At 36.4% G+C, this 23,634-nt stretch overlaps 1 protein-coding gene across 1 annotated transcript; it reads left to right on the top strand.

Moving 5' to 3' along the window:
• Positions 1–725: 725 nt before the first annotated feature.
• On the top strand, positions 726–22,781 carry Syn2 (Syntrophin-like 2). The gene is made up of 13 exons (XM_090103283.1): positions 726–1,181; positions 2,660–2,803; positions 11,224–11,383; positions 13,535–13,660; positions 13,884–13,996; positions 14,448–14,547; positions 14,872–14,942; positions 15,277–15,393; positions 15,793–15,951; positions 17,385–17,624; positions 20,907–21,022; positions 21,234–21,324; positions 21,760–22,781. Exons 1-13 carry the CDS (start codon positions 1,146–1,148, stop codon positions 21,871–21,873), a joined length of 1,587 nt encoding a protein of 528 aa, XP_089959409.1. The 5' UTR covers positions 726–1,145; the 3' UTR covers positions 21,874–22,781.
• The last annotated feature ends 853 nt before the right edge of the window (positions 22,782–23,634 follow it).

The raw sequence follows: 23,634 nt of genomic DNA, 5'->3' as shown, positions 1-23,634 counted from the left end.
ACAATGGTTGCTGCAACCAACGCTATATTTTAAGCATTTTTCGATAATACCGGTGGCATGAGGCAAGACGTCCGTTCACTACTTCAAATCATATGTCAACTGCATATATTATATTATATTTGCCATATAGATCTATATTAAATGAACAATGTATTCAAAGTATTTAATTGGTTAAGGATTAATGCTTTATTGGTTAAAATCGCTTCGAAAATTAACCATTATTTGTCATAAAACGTAAATATACTCCACTATTTAATGGATTTTATTATACATATAAACTTTCCTCTTGAATCACTCTATCTATTAAAAAAAACCGCATCAAAAGCCGTTGCGTAGTTTCAAAGATTTAAGCGTACAAAGGGACATAGGGACATAGGGACAGAGAAAGCGACTTTGTTTTATACTATGTAGTGATGATGGTCAACTGACAGCTGGAAGGCCAACCGTCGGACAATCTGTAGCAATGTTGGAATGGTTGCCATGTCGGTTCCAATATGGTTGGCACCTGAGGTTGGCACCAACCAAATCGGAGCGTCTGTAGATGCTTTTATTATCGTAGTTTATCTCTACATGTGTTGCTACAGTTCGTACCCGTATAATATTATCTGTAATATAGTCGAAACTTGTTTTTTATCTATTCCTTACGTCATATAGACTAAATGACAGTCATTGGTGACATGACATTTCAGTTTTCACATTTGATATCTGTCAGTCTATGAATTTGATTTAATGGAGATAGACTACTTCTCTGAGCAAAATTAACAAGAATAAAATTTAAAATAGCCAAAAAATACGGTTGAGTTTATTATTAATATCTTTGAATATATATTATAAATGTGAATGAGACTTTTTGATTTTATTATTGTGTTCAAAAGTGTAGTATTAGAAGGATTTCTCCTATTGTTTTGATCTCGTTTGTGTCTCGTATATTGATTTATTGTAAGCTACTGACCTGTATTTGAGTATTAACGTAAAACTCGTAAATATTAGAACGCAATGTGTGCAATGTGAGTGCATTGGACTATCTAACGTGTTGAACTAGAAACACACCTAACTATTAAAATAATGACTTATGAAAGAAGATTGAATTCGAGTTTTTAAAACTTAAGTTAATTTTACTATCGTAATATGGTGTTTAATTCACAATGATGACGCCTATAGAGGAAAAGAAAGATGAAAGAGTAAGTATAGGAAATACTTCTACATCTTTTAAACATGAGTTATTTAAATAATGATTGGAATTCCTTTTGTTTTAAAGGAATTATTCTGTTGTATAAATAGTCATACTTCATAGACAGTTTAAGTTTGTTTTCACGTTATTACTTTTCAAATAGTTCAGTGATTATATAACTATTACATATTATACATCCATAAAAGTAAGCAGTAATTCATTGTAGTGTAAATTGAGATACAATTCAGATCTTTTGAACAAAACTGCTGAAGTTTATCCTATCACATTGTTTAAAGTATTGTCTTATCAGAAAATAATTACTTGCATGGTATACCATTTTAAAACAAGAGTAACTATCAACTCGTTAACTTTTACATAAGAGTCTAGATAGAGTTAATGAGGATCCATTAAAATTCTTTTCTTTAAAACATCAGTAATTATTATGTGACAAAGTTTAATATCTAAATTCTAAACTTTAAATCAAGTTACTGCTTTTTTACATCAATAGCATGTTTTAGTTCATGCAGAATTAAAATTAAATATTGAAGGTTTAGCAAGCCGGTCTGTAAAGAAGGTACTTATGACAAATATAACAGCGATATAAACCTTAGTGATTAGATTGTAATTACTATATACTTTTTGGTTTTAGATACATTGTTAAAATCCGTATTTAAATACTTATTGCTATTTTTGTTGTAAATAGAGTGACAAAATATAAATAACTAAAGAAACATGCATAAACTCATGAAATTATTTAATTGTAACGATTCTTGATAAATGCTCAAGGTTGAATAAAAACTGTCCATAAAAAGTTCTTCAAAATCAAGTCTAAAGGTTGCATACAAACATACAAAATATTGGTCAAGCCATTGGTGCATTGATTAATTAAATTGTGCATTTAGCCCAAATACAATTGATACTGACACAATGTAAATGAGATTATAAGGTTTCCAGTATTGCAGTTAAAGCCTTTTATTTGATCAAAGTGTCACTCACCTCTTGTTTAAGGAGATTAATGCTGTGTTGAGGGTATGCTAATAGCTATAGATTCGAACTAATTTAAAACAAATACAGTTTCTTCAAAATGTGATTGTTAAATGGTGTTTTGGGAATGGTAAAAGAAACATCCTTGATCATGGTAAAATGGTGTGTATTCTATAAATAAACTTTTACCTTTTATCTTTTTCTAAACTTTTACCCTATTGTCCATACTGGTAAATTCTTAATATTATGTAGTTAGTAGTAAAAAGGTAGGTTATACAATTATTTTGTCGGCTTATAGGCTGTGAGTTATGGAAAAGCCCATTTTAACGATTGAATATGAACTAAAATCTCTGAATGCATTTATATTATAGCAAAAGGACTATACATTCTCCTTTAGTAATAAATTTTTATTTGACTAGGATGATTTTTAACATTATTTATAGATCACAATAAACTCGACCTCAAATATAAACACTATGAGCATATGCCTTCTGTTTGTGTCAGATCCGGACGGGGATGGTGCAAGTGTCGGACGGCAAGTCGCGGCCGATGCCGGCGCGGCTGGTGCTCACGATGGACGCGGTGACCGTGCAGCGCGAGGTCATCGTGCCCGCGCCCGCGAGGGACAAGAGTGTGCCGCACGCTAGGGTGAGTTCACGTCTCTTGTTTGTGTCGGATCCGCACCGCATGGTGCAAGTGTCGGACAGCAAGTCGCGGCTGATGCCATACTATCTATTTATCTGGGAGAAGAAATGATTAAAATAACTACTTAGATCGCAAACTAAGAGCGAGCGCCCACGAGAAACTTAGTTGCCCGGCAACTATTTTGTCTCTGTCGCTGTCTCCTCGCAAAGTTTTGAACGATGCGCACACGAAAGCGACAGCGACGCAACTTTTTCTTTAAAATTTTCTGCATTTATCAACATGGATTTCGAAGAAACGGTTGTGGTCTGTGCTCTTGTCCCGCATAGTTGCCATTCCCGTGGGATTTCCGGGATAAAACCTATCCTATGTGTTAATCCAAGTTACCCTCTTTATGTGTGCTAAATTTCATTGTAATCGGTTCAGTAGTTTATGCGTGAAAACTGAAAACCATACTTACCTACAAACCTTTCCTCTTTATAATATTAGTCAGCAACAGCCTCACAAAGGTAACTTTGTGAGTGCTCATGGGCGGTGGTGATTGCCTCACTAGGTGACCCACCTGCTCCGTTGCCCGCTCTAATATAAAAAAAAAAAAAAAAGATATGTAAGTAATCGTAATTGTAAAAAGTAAAGTAGTTTTTATTTAATACTTTTTAGTGTATTTTTCAACACGAATCAAACGAGCTCAAACTCGATAAAGTTGAGTCAATATAATATTACTAAGTTCCTATGGCCACCTTCCGATTCCATCATCAAATCAGCGCTATGTCATAATAATGTTTCATCGCTATCCAATTTACATACGTATACAAAATTTCAGCTCAATCGGTTACCTGGAAATGAATCAAAGTTACTTGCTACATTTCAATTAAGTCATCGAGACCAGACGAAAATGCTCATAAAATAAAAACTACTGGGCTTATCCGAATAAAATTTATGGGACCAATTCCACACCATTCCGCATCAAAAAAAAAAAAGAATCACGTAAACCGGTTCAGAAACCTCGGAGTAATCGGTGTCCATACATAAAAAAATATACCGGCCGAATTGATAACCTCCTCCTTTTTTTTAAGTCGGTTAAAACTACAGTGTACGAGAATAAATACGTTGACATAAATAGGTATTATCGCTACGCCGGTTACGCGGCAACTGGCCGGCGGCCGTCGCCTGGCAACATTTTTGTCGCCGTGCGCGCACTTGCATTGAAACCAATAGATAGGGCGACAGTTGCGTCGCGGGCTTGTCTCCGAACCCGCGGACAAAAAAGTCTCCCGGGAGTTGCGTCGCTACGTACGCGCACTTTCATACTAGCCCATGGCTGGAGAGACAAAATAGTTGCGGAGACAAAATTGTTGCGGAGACAAAGTTGCTCGTGGGCGCTCGCTCTAAGAGCGTGCCGCACGTTGCACGCGCGCTTGCCATTTTTAAAGGCGGTCGTTTTAATGCACGTAGGCTCTACGAGATTGGATGTAGAGCCCAAAAGATCTTTATATCTGAATAGTAAACCCGGCGAACTCCGTTTCGCCACCAGAGACACCTTTAATTTGCTATAAACCTCACGGAGCCCGAGACCTTACCAACGAATGCAAAACCGTGGAAATCGGTTCGTGTGTTCTGGAGTTATAGCGTCAGGAAGGAAAACCCGACTTATTTTTATATAGGTAGTAGATAATGAGGCGTGCGATACCTAGGTACCTATTACCTTAATACTAACTGGTATCTTGTCCTGTTGATATCAAAAGTTTTTAGCCCAAACATATTATTTTATGCTCGGGTATTGACAATAGCTACTTTGCATAGAAATCTACTTCAATATATAGTACTGTATGTATTCACCTGCGGCAATCTTGCGGCTATCGTCAAGGACGCAAATTTCTAAGCACGTGCGGTATAACAATTCTGTACAAGCTGCATTTAACTAACCTAGACCTTAGGTCCGCGAATAATACCCATAGTGACCTCCAGTAAATAAATGTTTTTAATATCACTCCGTATAAATAAACAGTGTTTATTCTACAGAGATAAGATCTTTTTAATTATTTAAAAGGTTGCATGTTGCGCGGATATTATTAAGTCTTTATTATCCAGCCTTATCAAAGGGTAACGGTCATTTTTTATTCACATTTAAGCCCTTGTGTGTAATTTTTTATAAATTTACCTACCCAGCCCTTGCCTACACTGGATGTTGAACCAGACCAGACTGTGGAAGTTTTCGGCATGAACAATAAGTACTGTTTTAAAATAGCTTCGTTATCATTTTTTACATACAATACCTAACAGGATTACAAACATTTTGACGTGACAACGTCTAATTCGATAGAGCTGGCTGCACGCACGAAAAAACATGACTCATGCGGCGTTACCTCGCTCTGAGGCGTTCCATGTAAGGCTTAAAGTGCAAGTGAGAGCGCGGAACGAGCGACAAAGAAGCACAATCGGACGTTGTCACGTTCAACTATCGTCAGTAAACCGACTTTACAGACAACCAATTTTTTTGTTTTAAATAGAAATTCACTTGAGCTTCACTACATAGTATAAAACAAAGTCGCTTTCCCTGTCCCTATGTCCCTATGTCCCTATGTCCCTATGTCCCTTTGTACGCTTAAATCTTTAAAACTACGCAACGGATTTTAATGCGGTTTTTTTAATAGATAGAGTGATTCAAGAGGAAGGTTTATATGTATAATAACATCCATTAAATCGTGGAGAAGTACTGTTATTTTTAACCGACTTCAAAAAAAAGGAGGAGGTTATCAATTCGGCCGGTATGTTTTTTTTTTTTTTATGTATGTACACCGATTACTCCGTGGTTTCTGAACCGATTTACGTGATTCTTTTTTTGTTCGATGCGGGATGGTGTCGAATTGGTCCCATAAAAATTTTATTCGGATAGGCCCAGTAGTTTTTATTTTATGAGCATTTTTGCCTGTATTTGTAAATGTTGCAAGTGCAAGTTTGAAGTCGGTTGTTTTTAACGCAGTTATTGACTTGTTGAGGTTTCTAATGTGATGTCGTAAAAAATTACATTTTTCCGCTTAAATTGCAAACGCAGGCTGAACCCTACGAGTTTTATCAAAATAATGTACTAAGTATTGTACACATTGAAAAGGTCTACAGAAAAGTCCGCGATGGTATATGTCTATCTCTTATGGATAACCCACAATAACTTTTTTTTGTCATTTACTTTTTACGACAAATAATAGCTAATTTTCGATGCGATTTGAACCAATACAGCATTTATCCTAAACCAATTAAATACCTTGAATACATTGTTCATTTAATATAGATCTATATGGCCCTTTACACCGTATGATTTAAGTGAATATTTTCGAAGATATTAGGGTAAAAGCCGGATAGTTGCGCCACTTTTCAAAAAAGCTATATTATGAAAAATTATGTACTTAATAAGAATAATGAAACATGTATATCAAAAGATAGGTCTTTAAACCATCATATTAGCCTATTTTATTAAACATAATTATTAAAGGTTTTGAGTAAATCCTGTTTTATTTGACCTCTCAAATGAAGGATAGTTGCCCAATCTAGCGGATAGTTGCCTACCGTAAATAATACTTCAGAGGATACTTGCCTCGTGAGGGGATAGATGCCTCACAATATTTTTTTTAAATAAAAAAACAAATTTATATCAATTCACTTAATCAGTCTTTATTATTTGTTACAACTTTGGCATTAAAGGCTTATTAGACCACCCAATTTTTAGGGACCCTAACCCTAACTAAGAGTGGTGTAATAAGACTTAGGGAGTTAGTGTCCCGATTTAGGGCGATCGGGTCTGCCCGATCTGCCTAGCTCCCTAAGCGCCCTGCAGATTGGGTAATGTAATAACGTTTAGGGCGGTTAGGGAGCTCAGTTGCCGCGCGACTAGTGCGTGGAGTGGCTGCTTTTGTATGTAAGGTGTCACCAAACTTCCCTACTACAGGTTTATATAACTTAAAAGGGAAGTTCCAAATGTTTGTGATCACACCGCCATGTTAACAAATAAATAAATTGTTAAAATCAATTGTTTATTTAATTGTTTTAAAACTCAACAAGTGTTCAAATTGTTCTGCACGTACTCTAATTAATTCATTAAAACTCCCGGTTCAAGCACGCTTAGTATTTGCATATTTGAAAGCTTTTCACGTAACCGCAAATACTCTTTCACCCAGATCTTTCTCTTCTTTTTTAATATTTGTTATTGCGTCAACGGTTGCCACTGCTACAGCAACTTTTTGAAGTTTCGATACTGACGGCGGCATAATGTAAAATGCAACAATACGTTTATCTCTCTAGACATTCGCGTATAAACTGAGTTAGGGCCCAATTCGCAGAGAAGTGTAATAAGCGCCACACTAACTAGGGAACACGCCCACCCTAGATGCAGGGCCCTTCATATCGGGTAGTGTAATAAGCCTTATAATCATCAGAAGTGAGGGATTTCATCTTTCCACATCGCATGCAGCATACAGTTTCATCCATATTAAATATTCCATCTGGTTTAACCAGCAATTCATTCTCAGTTAAGACAGTAGGTAATAAGTAGATCAAAAAATTTTGCAACGTCTTCTTGTTGAGACCCCTCGCTCTTTCAATTGATAAACCCTCAGCTTGCCTCAAAACTATTTCGGGATTTCTTTCCAGAAAGCTTTTTAACCATTGTGGCCCAGCCGTTATGCTTTAACCCCAAATTTTCGGCAAACTGGTAAGCTAGCTGACGAATTGTATTTCTTTCAGGAGGAAATCCTGCGTCTCCGAGCTTTAGTATATGAGTCACTAGTCTTTTTTCATTTTCAAAATCAAGGACAGGGTATTTTCCTGGAAGTTAAATAAAAAATTAGCGAAATGAATATTGTACCGGCACGGAGATGCCTTAAATGCCAATAAAAACGCCAATAAAAACGCAATAATATTAATATTTGCTAGTGAAAGAATTTGTAGTTGCGGATAGTTGCCCCGAGAGCAACTATCCGCACAAGTTTCTAAGGCGACTATCCTTTTTGATACGGGTACTTGCCCTTTTTATTTGCGAAATAAATCAACAATATTTTGCAATAAAATGTAATTAACAGTATAATTTAAAGTCTAATGCACGCAAAGAAACATAAACTATATTGAAATCACAATTAGTAACAAAAATATTCAATACAAATGACTTACCAATATAGTTTCAACGCCTATCGAAGTTTCACCGCGGAACAATTTCGCTCGCACAGATGAAACGCGTGATTCTACACAAACGATTGACGTGGCACTGAGGTCTGCGGGAGGGGTACTTACAACTATAGTAAAGCGTTATTGCCACTAATGTCCGTAACATAGTGTATTCGAAACTGCGGCAAGTATCCCACTGGCGCAACTATCCGGCTTTTACCCTATACAGATTTAAAAATTGCGGGACGTAGCGTTTGCAGCGCTACAGACCGGCCGCCCGGCTATCTATTTTATACCCGTGCGAAGCCGGAGCGGGACGCTATGTTTTTATATAGTACAACGTTCACAGTTTTTCTGTAGTGTATTTAGTATCAGCATTGCACCCGTGCGAAGCCGGGGCGGGTCGCTAGTATTTTATAATAATAGATCGACATAAAAGCACCGTTTTTGGGTCAAAAATTAGCACAATTGTGGGCACTGGATTACTTACTACACAAGTCAATAACTGCGTTAAAAACAACCGACTTCAAACTTGCACTTGCAACATTTACAAATAATTTGGAAAATCCAAAAGTGCACGCCTCATAATTTTTTTTTAATAAATATTTATTAATTATTATTTTTGTTTATTTAATAAAAATAAAAAATGTTAATAAAAAATGAAAGGGTTCTATTCCTGAGCATACTCAAGCGTAAGAGAAAAAAAAAGACTCGATTAGTAAAGTATTTCGGTCGCTATCGTGTTAACAAGAAAAAGGATCCGCACATACAGACACACGGACGTCCAAGACAGAACTTTTTTAAACTGTTTTTTAACTAGTTTAAATAACAAAAATGACATCAAAAATATCATGAACGTTAAAAATAGTGTTTTTTCTTAATATGTGTGTGTATTTATTATCTTACAAGTGCAATGTATGATACATAAAGACATTTTAAGTTTGAAAAATCAGATGTATTGCGCGAAGTGACAGTAGTACCCACCTCAACGCTTCGCTTATGAGGCGTGCAATACAGACAAAAATGCTCATAAAATAAAAACTACTGGGCCTATCCGAATAAAATTTTTATGGGACCAATTCGACACCATCCCGCATCGAACAAAAAAAAAATCACGTAAATCGGTTCAGAAACCACGGAGTAATCGGTGTACATACATAAAAAAAAATGTTGTGTGGTTTTATGAAACCACGGTAAAAGTGAAACTGTTCGAACGGTTCCGAACACTGCTTTGTGTAGCGCATGTCGCGTGTCGGTCGGCTAGGCGGTATACCTACTATACGGCGAGTAGGTATACCTACTCGGCAGCCGCGATACACGCGACATGCGCTACACAGACCAAAAAGTTTGAGACGCTGTAATAAAAGTTTCACTTTAAAAAAAACATACCGGCCGAATTGATAACCTCCTCCTTTTTTTTGAAGTCGGTTAAAAATAATTGGTGTAAAAAAATATTATATTTATCACTGCTAAACATAACTTGACAAAATGTTGTTATGATTTCATACATTTTGCAGTTGTAATTATTTGTAATGTTATAACTTCATTATACTCAAAAACGTCTCAACAACGTTGGTTCAAACATGCTAAATTCATTTGAGTGTAAAAAATTCTAAACAACTCGGAAAAATTCGTCGCAGTGTTTAAAAATGCCAGCTCTATTAAAAATCTGATTATCGCGTCCTGTCTCGTCTGTGAATGACTCTCGTAATTTATTTTTAACGGCCGCTAAAAGCGTTGAATGCAGTACTTTATATAATTATAATTCATTCGTGACGGACCGATAAGGCAGCTTTCGGCCATCGTCACGTTATGAAATACGTCGTGAACAAGCGCTGCAGTTATCGTTGAATAGCTATTGCTATAAAAAACCATTGGATATTTACATTTAATCAAACCGTGGTCGTGTTTGAGTTGCGGTGTTTTATTCGTTCAAATTCATATTGTTTGTTGAAAGAGTAGCCGAAAAGTTAAATAGTTTTGTTTGATGCGTAGGTATTGTGTGCATTGATCCACTTTCAGTGTTATTTGTTTACGCATAACATGTTTCCGTATACCATATTTCCGTCGTTAGCATCGTAACTATCAACACACATGGATAGATAGAGCGCAGTTTTCTTTTAATCTTTCTCGAAAGTCTTGCTGTTGAGACGGTTTATTAAATAGAAATAGGACTAAATGAGACTCTCTACTCCCATTGCAACCAGTGTCATGATTTCGGCAAATATTCTAACTCAGAGTACAAAAATTTGTTTCTGGAAGATTTTGGGCACAACCAAAAGTTACGTTGATACTATTGATATCGAATTTTAATCTACCGTCTATCATTCTCATCTAATATCTCCTATTTTAGTAAAACCGAAAACAATACAAATAGTTTTATTGTTGTGTTTAAGGTACTCTAATATTGTATAAAGCTTTTTATCTATTTTCAAGTTTCCCATGGAAATATAATCTGTGCGTTCCTCTTAATGGACGTTTCACTTTTATATAAAGCAAGCAAACTTTTCTTCAACATCTAAAGAACAATGTCCGTCACGTTGCGTGGCGTTTTGACGGCCTTTGTTGTTGCTTGAAATGTATCGTAGTTCTGCGGTACGACGATCCTTTGTAAATGCACTGCGTATTTAAAAGCTCTTCTGATGATACCTGTGTTTTAGAGACTTTTATGTTTATTAAATTTAAGTAGGTTATCGTCAAATGTACCTTTGAATTGTCAGATTGTAGACCAATCTTGCTGAACTGGTTCGAAGAGCACATTTTTAAACAAAACCTGACTTACCTAACTGCTCTCTTTAACATTGTTGATATTTTTTTGGTACATAAACAAATAATAATTTATGATTAGTAAAAAAGCGATGCCTCAAAGAATTTATCCTAAATTTTTATTTAGAATTCTAATATTTCATAACCTCGATAAACTTTTATACGTTAGCCAAACGCGCGTGGTTATGATGTGAAGCTCAAAGTTGCAATGTGGAGTTATAACTTTATTACCGTTCGTTAGCTTTGTTAGGTTTAGAGTAGTGAACAATGCAATGCTTCAGTTCCTAATCTTCTAAACAATTTTTTAAATAATTTAACATTTAATTCATGCCCCTATGGCTTCAGATTATAGAGAACGTAGACTCGTCGAGACAGCCAAGACTTACTTAACAATTTTAATAGTATATATGTATTTGTAAGAGATAATAATGCATGTGAATATTATGTAGCAAGTGCAGCTTGTATAGTATAAAAAAAAACATACTATATTTCTTTTCGTTTTTCAGGAGCGAATGGTCCAAATAACCAGACAGAAAGTCGGTGGTCTAGGCCTCAGTATAAAAGGAGGAGCAGAGCACAAGCTGCCGATCCTCATCTCCAAAATATACAAGGACCAAGCGGCTGATCAGACGGGGCAGCTGTTCGTTGGAGATGCTGTTATCAAAGGTAAGACTTATGAGGTATGCGATAGATTCTATATTGCCACTTTTGTATGCTTTAATGATGATGATGGAAAACAGTTTTAATGGAAATAAGGATATGATACTTGAGCTCTTGGTGACAGTGAAAGCGTAAAGCAATCGATAGAAATGATATCGGAAAGTATATAAGATCTTTGAAAACTTGATTGTTTTTTTTTCGGAACATTGCTGTACTAACGGCAAAGTTACGTTTAGAATAGTGCACAATAGGGCTAATGACCTGTACGCCTTTGCTGGCACTGAAACTTCGCATGACTATTTTGCATAAAGGTGATTGAATTTCGTTGATGCAGCGGTGAATTTTCTCCTCCGGTGCACGTGGTAGTTCGTGCGTAAAGTCATAGACGATTTGAGGTTGTGGAAGTTCAAGTCATTGAAATTTTTATGCCAAAGAATTCTTTGTCTATATTGGTCTAACGTCTGTTCGGTCTGTCTGCTCGCTCAGCTTCGCTCGTATCTATGTCAGGAACGATCTAGTTTTAATGGTGAATTTTGAGATTTCCAGTTCTTGCGAAATTTATTTGGTACAAAAATAACCAAAACCTCTTTATAATCTACTTCTTATAACTGTTGCTGAGAGTCACTTATAATGGGTTAACCTATTCAATGTCAAGTGGTGCCTGATTCAAAGATGGAGCACGTAGCAGGCTGTGAAGCCTCTTGGCCTATATTTAATTGTTAACGAGTTTTGTATTTTTAATAGACTTTAATAATATACTAGCTTTCCGCCCGCGGCCGCTGCTTTGCTGCGTTAAGTTCCTTCGTGAAAATGCACTCTGTTGAAGTTTTATTTTCAGGACAAAAGAGTTAATATAGGTTAACTGGAACATAATTTTTCATTCAAACTTTCAACGCTTACTCACAAAAAATTCACTAAAATAGTAAATGTAGGAAATTTGAGTCACTGAAATAAAAAAAATCACGTGATTTCTATGAAAATAAATCTCCTAAGAACATAATATAGCCAGTTGTATTAATTAAACCTTTTTACAAATTGAAAAGCAGTTCTAATTCTAAACCCGGTACGTTTTCTTCGAAGTCTAAAAACAAAATGGCATTCTTTTATTTGTTTTTGTTTGCACTTGACTTCGACCTTGACCTTAACTAGTGCAACGGTTTTCAGAGGAAATTCATTCATTGATGTTGATGATGTTCTACATTGGAGTATTGCAATACTTACTAGTTATTCAATCTGCTCCATTCTTTTGTATTTAACGATACAAAATGAACACGACTTCTATTTTTCGCTTCTTTTTCAGCTATTCTCCGGGGTTCCAGTCGAGAGCAAACAAAGTTTGATTTTTGAAAAAGAAGTAAACTATGTTTGATTGTGTCTTCTACTATTACTATTTTAATTTCATGAAGTCAATTTCATTCAATACGATGCTGTCATTTCGCCTTAAAAAAGTTACAGAAGCGGACTTTCCAAGTTATCATATTAATATAGATTATCTTTTAAACCAATTCATTTATGCATAATTCTATTACCGTTCAGAAATAGAGCATAGCGTTCAAACTTAGCAGGCAAAACATCACACCGTGCCTCTTCGTTTATGATAATCGTGCGAGCAATTATTCAAAATTTTAGGTCAGTGCACTACAGCGTGTCTATTTGAAGACTGCATTTGGTGTGTTTACAGGCGCTATCTTGATGGAACACGCGTCTTTGCTGTGCGATGTGAAACATCCATCTTTTTAATGTTCGGAGATGGTGCGATAGTGAAGAAAATATTTGATAAAAGTCGATGTAGTAATGGGTTGGATGTTATGCTCGCTTTATTATCATGGAATGAAATGCTTGAAATGTAGGGACTAAATATACGCGTATCGAGTTTGCGAATAGTTCTGAACCGAACAATCTTTTACTGTCGTATTAATTTTATATTTAGTTTGGTTAAATTAAAATGATTATTATTTTTGGACACAACAGCCTTTTTTTACCTGAGCACAAATTTTGTGGATATTTTTGCAATAGCCATGATTATTTATCACTTCATCATATTAACCTTTAATCGCGAATGATACAATTCAAAGCAAGGAGGCGTCTATATGTCTTAACTCCATACTCCAACGAACATAATCAAATCAAATTAACTCATTTTGAACATAATTTCAGTAAACGGTGAATACATAACAGCGTGCAAGCACGACGACGCCGTGAACATCCTGCGCAACGCTGGCGACATAGTCGTGCTCACCGTCAAGCATTATAGAGCTGCTACACCGTTTCTGCAGAAACAAGGTTAGTGAACAAACTTAACATTTAAAGAAAATTTTAAATTTAATAGTTAGTTATCTAGTAGAACGAACACATAACCCTATTGCATACCAATAACAAAAAATAAAACAATCTGTGTAACGATCGTTTTAATATTAAAACGGTTAGTCTAAAAATATTTTACATTTCCTAAAAAATAAAAACACCAATTTAGATAATTATATTAATAAATGTGAAAATGTTTCAGCTGACGGTGCATCAGACACAGACAGCAGTACGGGAGACGAGCACCCGTCGCTGCACAATAAAGTTGATGATAACTGTAATACTGAAAAGACTGAAACTAATGGGGGATGGCAGGTGAGTTCATATATTTCTATTCTTTAACAAATCCCATAACTTGCTATAACACTCGCATCTATCGTACACGCACATACCGCACACGCATATAACGCACACCAACGTATACACATTATTTTGTAGGTAACATATAAAGTGTCAAAACAAACACGACGCGGTTGGCGCAGTGGTAAAGTAACTGCCTACTGAGCCGACGGTCCCGGGTTCGATCCCCGGTCAGGGCAAATATTTGTGTGATGAACTCAATTATTTGTTCTTGGGTCTGGGTGTTATCTATATATGTATTTATAAATATTATATTTATCGTCGCCTAGTACCCACAATACAAGCCTTAATTGAGCTTACTGTGGGACTAGGTCGATTTGTGTAATAATGTCCTATAATATTTATTATTAAAACATACATACAAAGTGTCATAGTACTTCAAGTTGTAGTGTGCATTGTGTTGCAGAGCGCGTGGGGCGACTCAGTGGAGGCGCGCGAGTCGCGGCCGCCATCCGTCGCGTCCGACCGGCTCGAGGGCACGCGGGAGTGGGTCGACGTTGTTTCTGGTATTGTATTTATTGCTTAATTCATTATTTTTTTAAGTGAAAACTTCTTTATCGGGGTTGGGAAAAAATTTAGTGTAACATTTTTTCGTTACGCGTGACATTTTTCCGTTACGCGCCATCTTTTTCTCGCCACGACGTATTTCTGTAAAGTTGCATATAGTAAATTATTTTTGAAAAATAAGGTCATAAAGAAGTTTCACTTCTTACGTACACTAGTACACGCACACATTTTTTTTATAGCAAGAACTCGGATTTTGGTAAACAAATTAGATATCTTAAAATTATTACTAAATCACATTCTTCTCTAAACTGTTGCTATTTCAGTACCTCTGATGATGGGCTATGTGACACGCTACGTGCTTGGGACGGATAAACTAAGGCCTGGAGCATTTGAGGTAAGAAAATATATTTTTTGACGTGACAACGTCTTATAATTCGATAGAGCCGGTTGCACGCACGAAAAAACATGACTCATGCGGCGTTATCTCGCTCTGAGGCGTTCCATGTAAGGCTTGAAGTGCAAGCGAGAGCGCGGAACGAGCGACAAAGAAGCACAATCGGACGTTGTCACGTTCAACTATTGTCAGTAAACCGACTTTACAAACAACCAATTTTTTATTAAAATTCTATTTTGACCTTTATGTCTACAATTTTATAATAAACACACATGATCCAATTTGGCTGAGTTATAATAGGATGATTAAAGTAATTTAAACATATGTTACACAGGTGCGTGGTGCTCGAGCGCACGTGACGACCGGAGTGATCCACGTGGACGAGCCGGCTGCACTATCGCACTGGCTCAAGAGCATCTCCGACAATATTATGGGACTTACTAATCTACAGGTTTGTTTGACATCATATTTTTTCATCCCCCGCTGGAATAATTATTTTAAATTTAAATTTATAAAGAATATAAAAAAATAGATTACGAGGCGGCATAGCAGAATATTTTAAATTTTGAAAAAAAAAGGTTAGAAAAAGATATTATGATTTCACACTTTAGTTTTAATTTCAGACAGGTGTAATAAGATACAGAGCATTATCTCCATAGATGATACAGATGATAAATGTTATGAATATCAAAATAACTTTCACAGTAGGATTTAAGCAACATTCTGAATTTTCCATTTTATGTTACGTATTAAAACCACATAGCTGAATTAAAAAGGCTTGAGTCAAACTTCAACGAAGGTTACGTGAATGTATACTATTAGTGAAAAATTTAAAAAATCCCATGTGCAGATGAAGCTGTTGAACCGTCACCTGCCTTCGGGCGAGCGCATCGAGTACCTGGGCTGGGTGGCGGAGGGCGAGGTGTGCGGCGCGCAGCCGTGGCAGACCTACCGCCACAAGTTCCTCGTGCTCAAGGGCACGGACGTCATGCTCTTTGATACGCCGCCGGTTGGTGGACGCTTTTTGTTTGTGTTTCCTTTTTATTATTGGCTAGCTTTTAAAACTAGACTCTTTTTCGAAGTAGAAACAAAGCCAATGACAATAAAACCGGCCAAGTGCGAGTCGGGCTCGCGCACAAAGGGTTCCGTAGCAGCAAATATAATAAATTACAGTTAAATCAACCTATCTCAAAAACTATAAGAGATACTTTGATCAAACCAAAAATCGTTGAAAGAGTTAATTAGCATGCATCACCTCTATTTTTTTTAGAATTTTATACCCCGTAGTTATAAAAATAGAGGGGGGGGGACATACTTTTTACGACTTTGAGAGCTGATATCTCAAAAACCGTTCACTTTAAGAAAAATGTTTTTTAGAAAACTTTATATCATTTTAAAAGACCTTTCCATTGATACCCCACACGGGTATGTACATCGAAAAAAAAAATTTCATCCCTCAGTTACATGTATGGGGGGCCCCACCCCCAATTCTTTTTTTTACTATTTAGTGTCATATTTTTGTAGCGGTTCATACAACACATATTCCCATCAAATTTCATCACTGTAGTACTTATAGTTTCCGAGTAAATCGGCTGTGACAGACGGACAGACGGACAGACGGACAGACGGACATGACGAAACTATAAGGGTTCCGTTTTTGCCATTTTGGCTACGGAACCCTAAAAATGATTAAAAATGTCAAAGTAAAAATTGAGGCAAAGACAAGAAGTATAAAAAATCTATTCTCCGTGTTAAAAATATAGTACAAAAAAAGAATCCGTGTACTAGAGTACACACGTAAGAAGTGAAACTTCTTTATGATCTTAAAAATGTCACGAGTATGGCGTAACGCAAAAATGTCACGCATACGGCGTAACTCAAAAATGTCACGCGTACGGCGTAACGCAAAAAAAAATAAAAAAAAACTTAATCTAATGAGACCTGACCTGTCACCCGTCAAGTATTTCTATTGCAACATTGCATGGCAACTCTATATTACTTTCTCCTGTTTAAAAAAAAATATCACTTACCTGATTAAGATATTGTACAATAATTTACAATTTTTATTTGTTCTTTGTTTTTTATGTACGGTTAATTTGAATATTATCCATTCACGATTTAGAAATACTTATAAAAAAAGACGGGTTGCACTCCGGGAGTGCCGGCAGAAGTGAAAACTCTATTATTAACGTTGAGCATGTTTGATATTTTGGAATGGTATCCGTCTTACGCTTTTTCGATCAGGTCACGTGTCCTGACGCGAGTTTAAGATTTTATACCCATTACAGAAAAAGTGCTCAACGCCGCTAAAGAAGTTTTCACCTCAAAAATTTAGTGGTTAACTCTATCAAAGGCCTGATGAAAATCGATTCAATGTTGTTCGTGTTTAATCATCACTTAATCTTATTTAATTTAATTTCCACCGTAACTACACATTCGCAGATGAACATAACGGAGCTGGCGAAGTGCCCGGAGGTGCTGAAGGTGTACCAGACGATGTTCCGCACGGTGAAGGAGAGCGAGACGGTGGACTGGCGCCAGCACTGCTTCCTCGTGCAGAGCTCCACCGCCGGGCCCGCGGCCGCCGGCCCGCGCTACTTCAGCACCGACACGCGCCACGAGCTGCTGCGCGTCGAGGCCGCCTGGACCGCCAACATCGTGCACTCGGTGCACCGCCTGGGGGTGAGTGCCCGCGCTACTTCAGCACCGACACGCGCCACGAGCTGCTGCGCGTCGAGGCCGCCTGGACCGCCAACATCGTGCACTCGGTGCACCGCCTGGGGGTGAGTGCCCGCGCTACTTCAGCACCGACACGCGCCACGAGCTGCTGCGCGTCGAGGCCGCCTGGACCGCCAACATCGTGCACTCGGTGCACCGCCTGGGGGTGAGTGCCCGCGCTACTTCAGCACCGACACGCGCCACGAGCTGCTGCGCGTCGAGGCCGCCTGGACCGCCAACATCGTGCACTCGGTGCACCGCCTGGGGGTGAGTGCCCGCGCTACTTCAGCACCGACACGCGCCACGAGCTGCTGCGCGTCGAGGCCGCCTGGACCGCCAACATCGTGCACTCGGTGCACCGCCTGGGGGTGAGTGCCCGCGCTACTTCAGCACCGACACGCGCCACGAGCTGCCGTTTACTTAACACTGGGAGGAACAACTGGGAAAGCTTAAATGAAACAGCTATTCATGTTAAAAAGTTTATTTCTTATACAAAACATGACATAAACTATTATAACTTAAACTCGTTCCTACAAAATAAACTAAACTTAACAAAATTAAATATGTACTTCGATTCTTAACTGAAACAAAATATCCTTATCAAGTCATAAAACATCATCTTTGTTATCCTTAAACGCATAAACAACACTCGTATTAATCTATGGTCATCCTGCGCAGGCGCAGTTTAGACTCGCTAAACTGTATAGAATGCCGCACGTGCGCGTCGATATGCGGGTACGGACGCACGCACCCGCGAAATGCTTCCGCACTTAATCTGCATATAAAAAAAAAACAATATATGCAATTGAAGTTGTTAAGTTATAAAACGAATTGTACATAAAACAAACTGAATAAATAAAATCTCACTTGTATGCCTCCGTAATTTCTAGAGCTATTATGGTTGTTTTTCGGATTTTCGTGGGATCGAACAAAGCGTCTTCGCCGAAGTGCGCTCCATCTCGCAAATGAGTTATCTGCGGCATTAAACGGCGGAAAAAATGTTTTTATATAATTTAATTTTTATCCTTTAAAATTTGCGAGACTGTACGTGAAAAAAATGTCAATCACATCGGCGATTGGCAAACAAAATCATTATTTAAATTAAAATCAGCAATCATTTTTTATTATTACCTCTTTTCCATTAGCATCCATAACTGTCATTGATCCAGATGCTAAAATATACATACAATCTATAGGTTCACCTTGCGATACCACAACCTACAAACAACAAAAATTAATTGCAAAAAATAGTAAATTAGTAAAAAAAAATGGTTGCCTGTAAAGTCGGTTTTACGGGCGAAGATTTTACGTGACAACGTCTTTTTCTCGATCATAGTTGAGTGGGAGAGAGACGCAAGGCATTCGGCGGGCCTCTCTCTCGTTCGGTGACTCATCGTAACGTTACCGAGCGTTACACTTTTTCATAAGTGACTCCCAGTCGCAACCTAATTTAAGACGTTGTCACGTCAATAAACAACAATAGTTCACCTCTCCAGGCATAAACACGGCTTCCACGAGATTAAAAATGATCGTATTCACAAAAGCAACAGGCATTTCTTGGAAAAGCGGTATCTTCGAAACTAAATCTTTGCAACAATGCATGTTTATGTCTTGTTTTATTTGCTCGTTAATAGTATTCAATATGTACTCTTCGTTGAAATAAGTCCCGTTGAATTTATAGTTAACGAATAGAAGGATCTTTTTCTGCAGAAAGTTTGGTAGACGCTTTAATTCCATATATTCTTTGAGGTCTCTTAGCTTGCCATTAAATGTGAATCGGTCGTATTGGCTGTATATGAAGAGACGAAATACTGTTGCAAATGAAAATATTATGAAGATCAGACCGAGTAAACTTATGAGTGATGTTAGAATGAGATCTGGAAAGATTCAAAAGTCGGATAAGATTACAAAACTAGGTGTCGCGTTGTTGTAGAAGTCAACAACAATCGTATTAACGTTACTTTGACGTTAAATACTTAAAACGTACCACTAATTATAAACTCATCAACCGGCCTATAATACCCTGCACCAATGCATAATCCAACAACCCAGAACAAATTAGTACTGTACATCTGAAACGTAGGTTGCTTGGTCATGTTAAAGCTTCGCTTGCTCCATACATCGAAGGAATAGTTATTCTGCGAAAAGAACACTGGAACTTGGTAGTAAATGTACGTCATCCAATGAAAGAATAACACGACTCGCACCATCACGCCGATAGCGGCAGTGGTCAGATAGGAGAGCTCTAATTGCTCATACGCGTTCTGCCACTTATCCTTAAGGGTTATAAGTCGAGGTAGCTTAAAAATATACATCACAGTGTTAGTAGGATATACACAGTTAGGATAAGGCGTGTACAATTGTAAAGGCAGGGCTCCAATAAAATCTAAAATGAAGTTGCCCTTAATGTATCGTTTCGCAATCATGCCCAGGTTTAATACGATCGATTTTTTGTCTTCATCGTTGTAGCCAGTGATGAATTTCGTGCATATGTCAAGAGCGGCGAAAGCGTCGCAAAATAATATGAAAGGGTCGAAAGAATTTGGACCTAAAAACATAATTATGACGGAAATTTGATTTTATTACTGTAGTTTATCGTAAAAAACAAAATAATAGAATTACTAACATATTAAAAACACTTGGAACGGCATATATATCAGTACGGACATCGTAACAACCAGTCCGATGCAATCCCAATAGAACTTAATCGCACTGTAAGGGTGCCAGATTATCGCAAACGCACTAGCCATTTGCTTCTCCTTCTCAAGGGCTAAATTCTTCCTGCTCCTGATATAGAAAACTGTACCGTGGTGCCATTCACACGGGAACATTAAGTAGCGAAAATTGCATATCAACTTTTCAAAGAATCCCGCTGTCGGTGGCAGGTCCATGCAGACAGGCTGTTTTGGTAACATGCATTCGTGTTTTATTGTTTTCATTGTTAATAATTATTATTTAACCTAGCATATATAATATTTTTAAATTATGCTATTATTGCATTTGGCATGTCTGTCAAATGTCTATCATCTTGATTTTCTTTTTACTTACGATGCTTTAAAAGAGGTTGTTTAATATAGTATAAGAATCTAGTATAATAATTGTGATAATAATCTATACTAGATTTTATAAAAGCTAAATGTGGTATTTAGTTGATTATCTCATATAAAAACTATCTACACAGAAGTTAAATACAACTAAAATGCCCGTATTTGAAGTAACCAATATAACGTGACCCTTTGTTACCAGAAAAAGACATTCACCGTGGTGCACATGGGTCGCGCGGCGGGGCTCACACTAGACTGGGCGAACGGCTTCTCGCTCAGTGAGGGGTCTCCCGGTGCACCGCCTGTATGGGCTTATAGGTAAGAAACTTTTAATTTAGTTGTAAAACGAAACTAATCTAACGAGTTACGACCATATACATAACAAGCAAAGAAGGGAAAATTCGTTGTAATGGTACTGTTGAGATTTATAAAATTCCTTTCATGTACATTACTTCTAAATATAGCTCAAGCAAAGTGAATCGATTTTATATTATAGAGATGATGATAATGTTGTATTATTTTTTTCCAGATTTTCTCAACTACGAGGTTCAAGTGATGACGGTAAATCCAAACTGAAGTTACATTTCCAGGACACAGAAACTAAAGTTATTGAAACAAAGGTAAGATTTGTAATCATGAGAGTTATAAAATATATTATCTTGTGTTTCATAGATTGTATTAATGAAAGTAAAATATTTTAAATTGTGTCTTGATGTTTTTAACTTATAAATGTCTGCTTTTTAAGACATTTAGACGTAAAAGTAGCATTTATTTTTTTAAGCTATTGCATAGCTTCTATCGCGGGCCTTGAGCGCGGGAACCGAATCGAGAAATTCCGTTACGAAAAAACCTCACGCTCCCCACTCCGACGGGCGTGGAGGTGTGGCTTGAAGACATAGCATGCAATAGCTTTACCGCGGCAGTCCCCGAGTGCCACACGTCTTTTTTATGATTTATTTCTCAAACTCTTTCTAGCTAGAGAAATACTAAAGTTCTTAACAACAATTTCATATTAACGACGTCCCATGTTATATCTTCTATAATACATTTTCCAGGAGCTGGAATGTCAGATATTACAAAGTCTGTTGTTCTGCATGCACGCGTTCCTCACGGCCAAGGTGGCGTCCGTCGACCCGGCTTTCCTCGCCTCCATACAACATTCTAATTGAAGGAAGTCAAAGGACTATGGGACATCCGGTTTTTTGAAGAAAAAAAAATGGAACAAACATTATTTTTTATTGCTTTCAATTTGAGTAGAGCGAAATACTGATAAAAAGATATTATGTTGAATTATTTCAGTGAATTCTGGAGTCGGAACGCTATATTAGAGAATTTTTATTTAAAAAAACTCAAACTTTTAAATTCATTGATAAAATATAATAAACTCAAACGAATATAAAGATCTGTCACAGTTTAGATATCAAGTAAAAAAAACAGTTTGTCTATGTTTCTTCGCATTTAATCAAAACATTGTTTATACCATTATCTATATTGTGTAAGTGGCATATTATTATGAAATATTGTAAGGACAAGTTTTAGTAATTAATCTGGTTTAGCAAGTTAGACCTAGTTACAGGTCTGGTGATGATTGCTATTCAAATATTAATTGTGAATTACTGTTGGTCTACTTCTCAATCGTCAAATAGATAGAGAGAGATAGTGAACTTTATTGTTGTCTCTTTCTTTCGTGTTAAAAAACGACAACGCTCTTTCGGAGTCTCAGTGAAATATATGGATATAGAAAAGTCGTTGAAGGTATAAAAAAGGTAAAATTATATTTTACTTGACTATTGAGAAGTTGTCTCTATAAATTCTTACGAATAATTTGAACGTCTTCAGTCTTCCTATTTTAAACGAATCTTAAAAGTGTTTATTTCATAAGTATGTAGGTTCGCTATGGCATAGAAAAAAAAAGATTAAGTTAAATTTTATGAAGTGAAATGTCAAAAATATTATATGAAACGTTTTATCGAAAATCACCAAAAAATTACCATTTGAGGTAATTAATAAAAATATTCTACATGTTGCATTCAATGAGATATGAAGAATAGATTGTAATTTAATAGTAAATGTATAAGTTTTATAATTTTATGATACCTTTTCTAGAAATATTTTATATATCTCAAATAATTTTAAGTGTAAGGCATGCATTTATTATTATCAGTATTATTTTTTTGTATTTAAGTTTCTATTTTAAGAAACATCGAATATTAGTATTAAATTTTACATTAGTTGAAACATTTTAGATAGTCTTAAAATATACAAATGGTTAAAAAATTACACATCATTACATTATAGTATAAAAAAAATAATTATTAAAATTTCAAACAACGCGTGATTGTTTTTAGGTATTTTTACTTATAGTCCGGGATACATCGCCCATTTTTGCAAGTGATTACTATCAAGCTAATTTTTCGTGAGTAGCTTTATTTTGATGAGATGCCCAATAATTTCATGTACGAAACTCTCGATTGTGGTAGCTAGCTACCAGAGGAAACAAGGATAAAATATTTTGATTTGATGGTTCTCAAATATTAATTACTAAAGTGGAGCCAATTTAATAGGCAACATTTGACGTCTATCAATTTTATCTTCAAAGGGTGGTAACCTGCATAAATACATCGATTAAAGTGAATTAATCGATACGGACTTGAAACATTTGTCAATCGAACTTGAAACACATGTCAATAATTTATGATAATTTTTATTCCCAAGTAATCAATGCATTCTATTCTAGATGTCAGATTTCGATTTTTAGAGTAACGTCTCTGGTATTTAAAAAGAAAAAATGTTTATTGACACAAAATTGTAGCGACGTCAGTTCTTTAAATCAGAAATTGTTTTTTATGTTTAGAATTGTTTATCAGTAAAATCAAATCCTAAAATTACTTATATCGGTCATTATTATAATAAATATGTAATCGTAATTG

This window comes from Colias eurytheme, chromosome 6, assembly GCF_061535395.1.
Source record: "Colias eurytheme isolate Ceu_HAF_F1 chromosome 6, ilColEury1 Martin Lab GWU primary, whole genome shotgun sequence".
Classification (NCBI taxonomy): domain Eukaryota; kingdom Metazoa; phylum Arthropoda; class Insecta; order Lepidoptera; family Pieridae; genus Colias; species Colias eurytheme.
The sequence above is the reverse complement of the archived record's forward strand: the minus strand, read 5'-3'. Positions and strand labels throughout refer to the sequence as shown.

Bases quoted from the DNA above. Each gene is read 5' to 3' on its own strand.
- Syn2 (XM_090103283.1), top strand. From the start codon at position 1,146: ATGATGACGCCTATAGAGGAAAAGAAAGATGAAAGA. The intron at 13,661-13,883 runs GTTAGTGAACAA...AAAATGTTTCAG, and splicing joins ACCGTTTCTGCAGAAACAAG to CTGACGGTGCATCAGACACA. The intron at 15,952-17,384 runs GTTGGTGGACGC...ACACATTCGCAG, and splicing joins TGCTCTTTGATACGCCGCCG to ATGAACATAACGGAGCTGGC.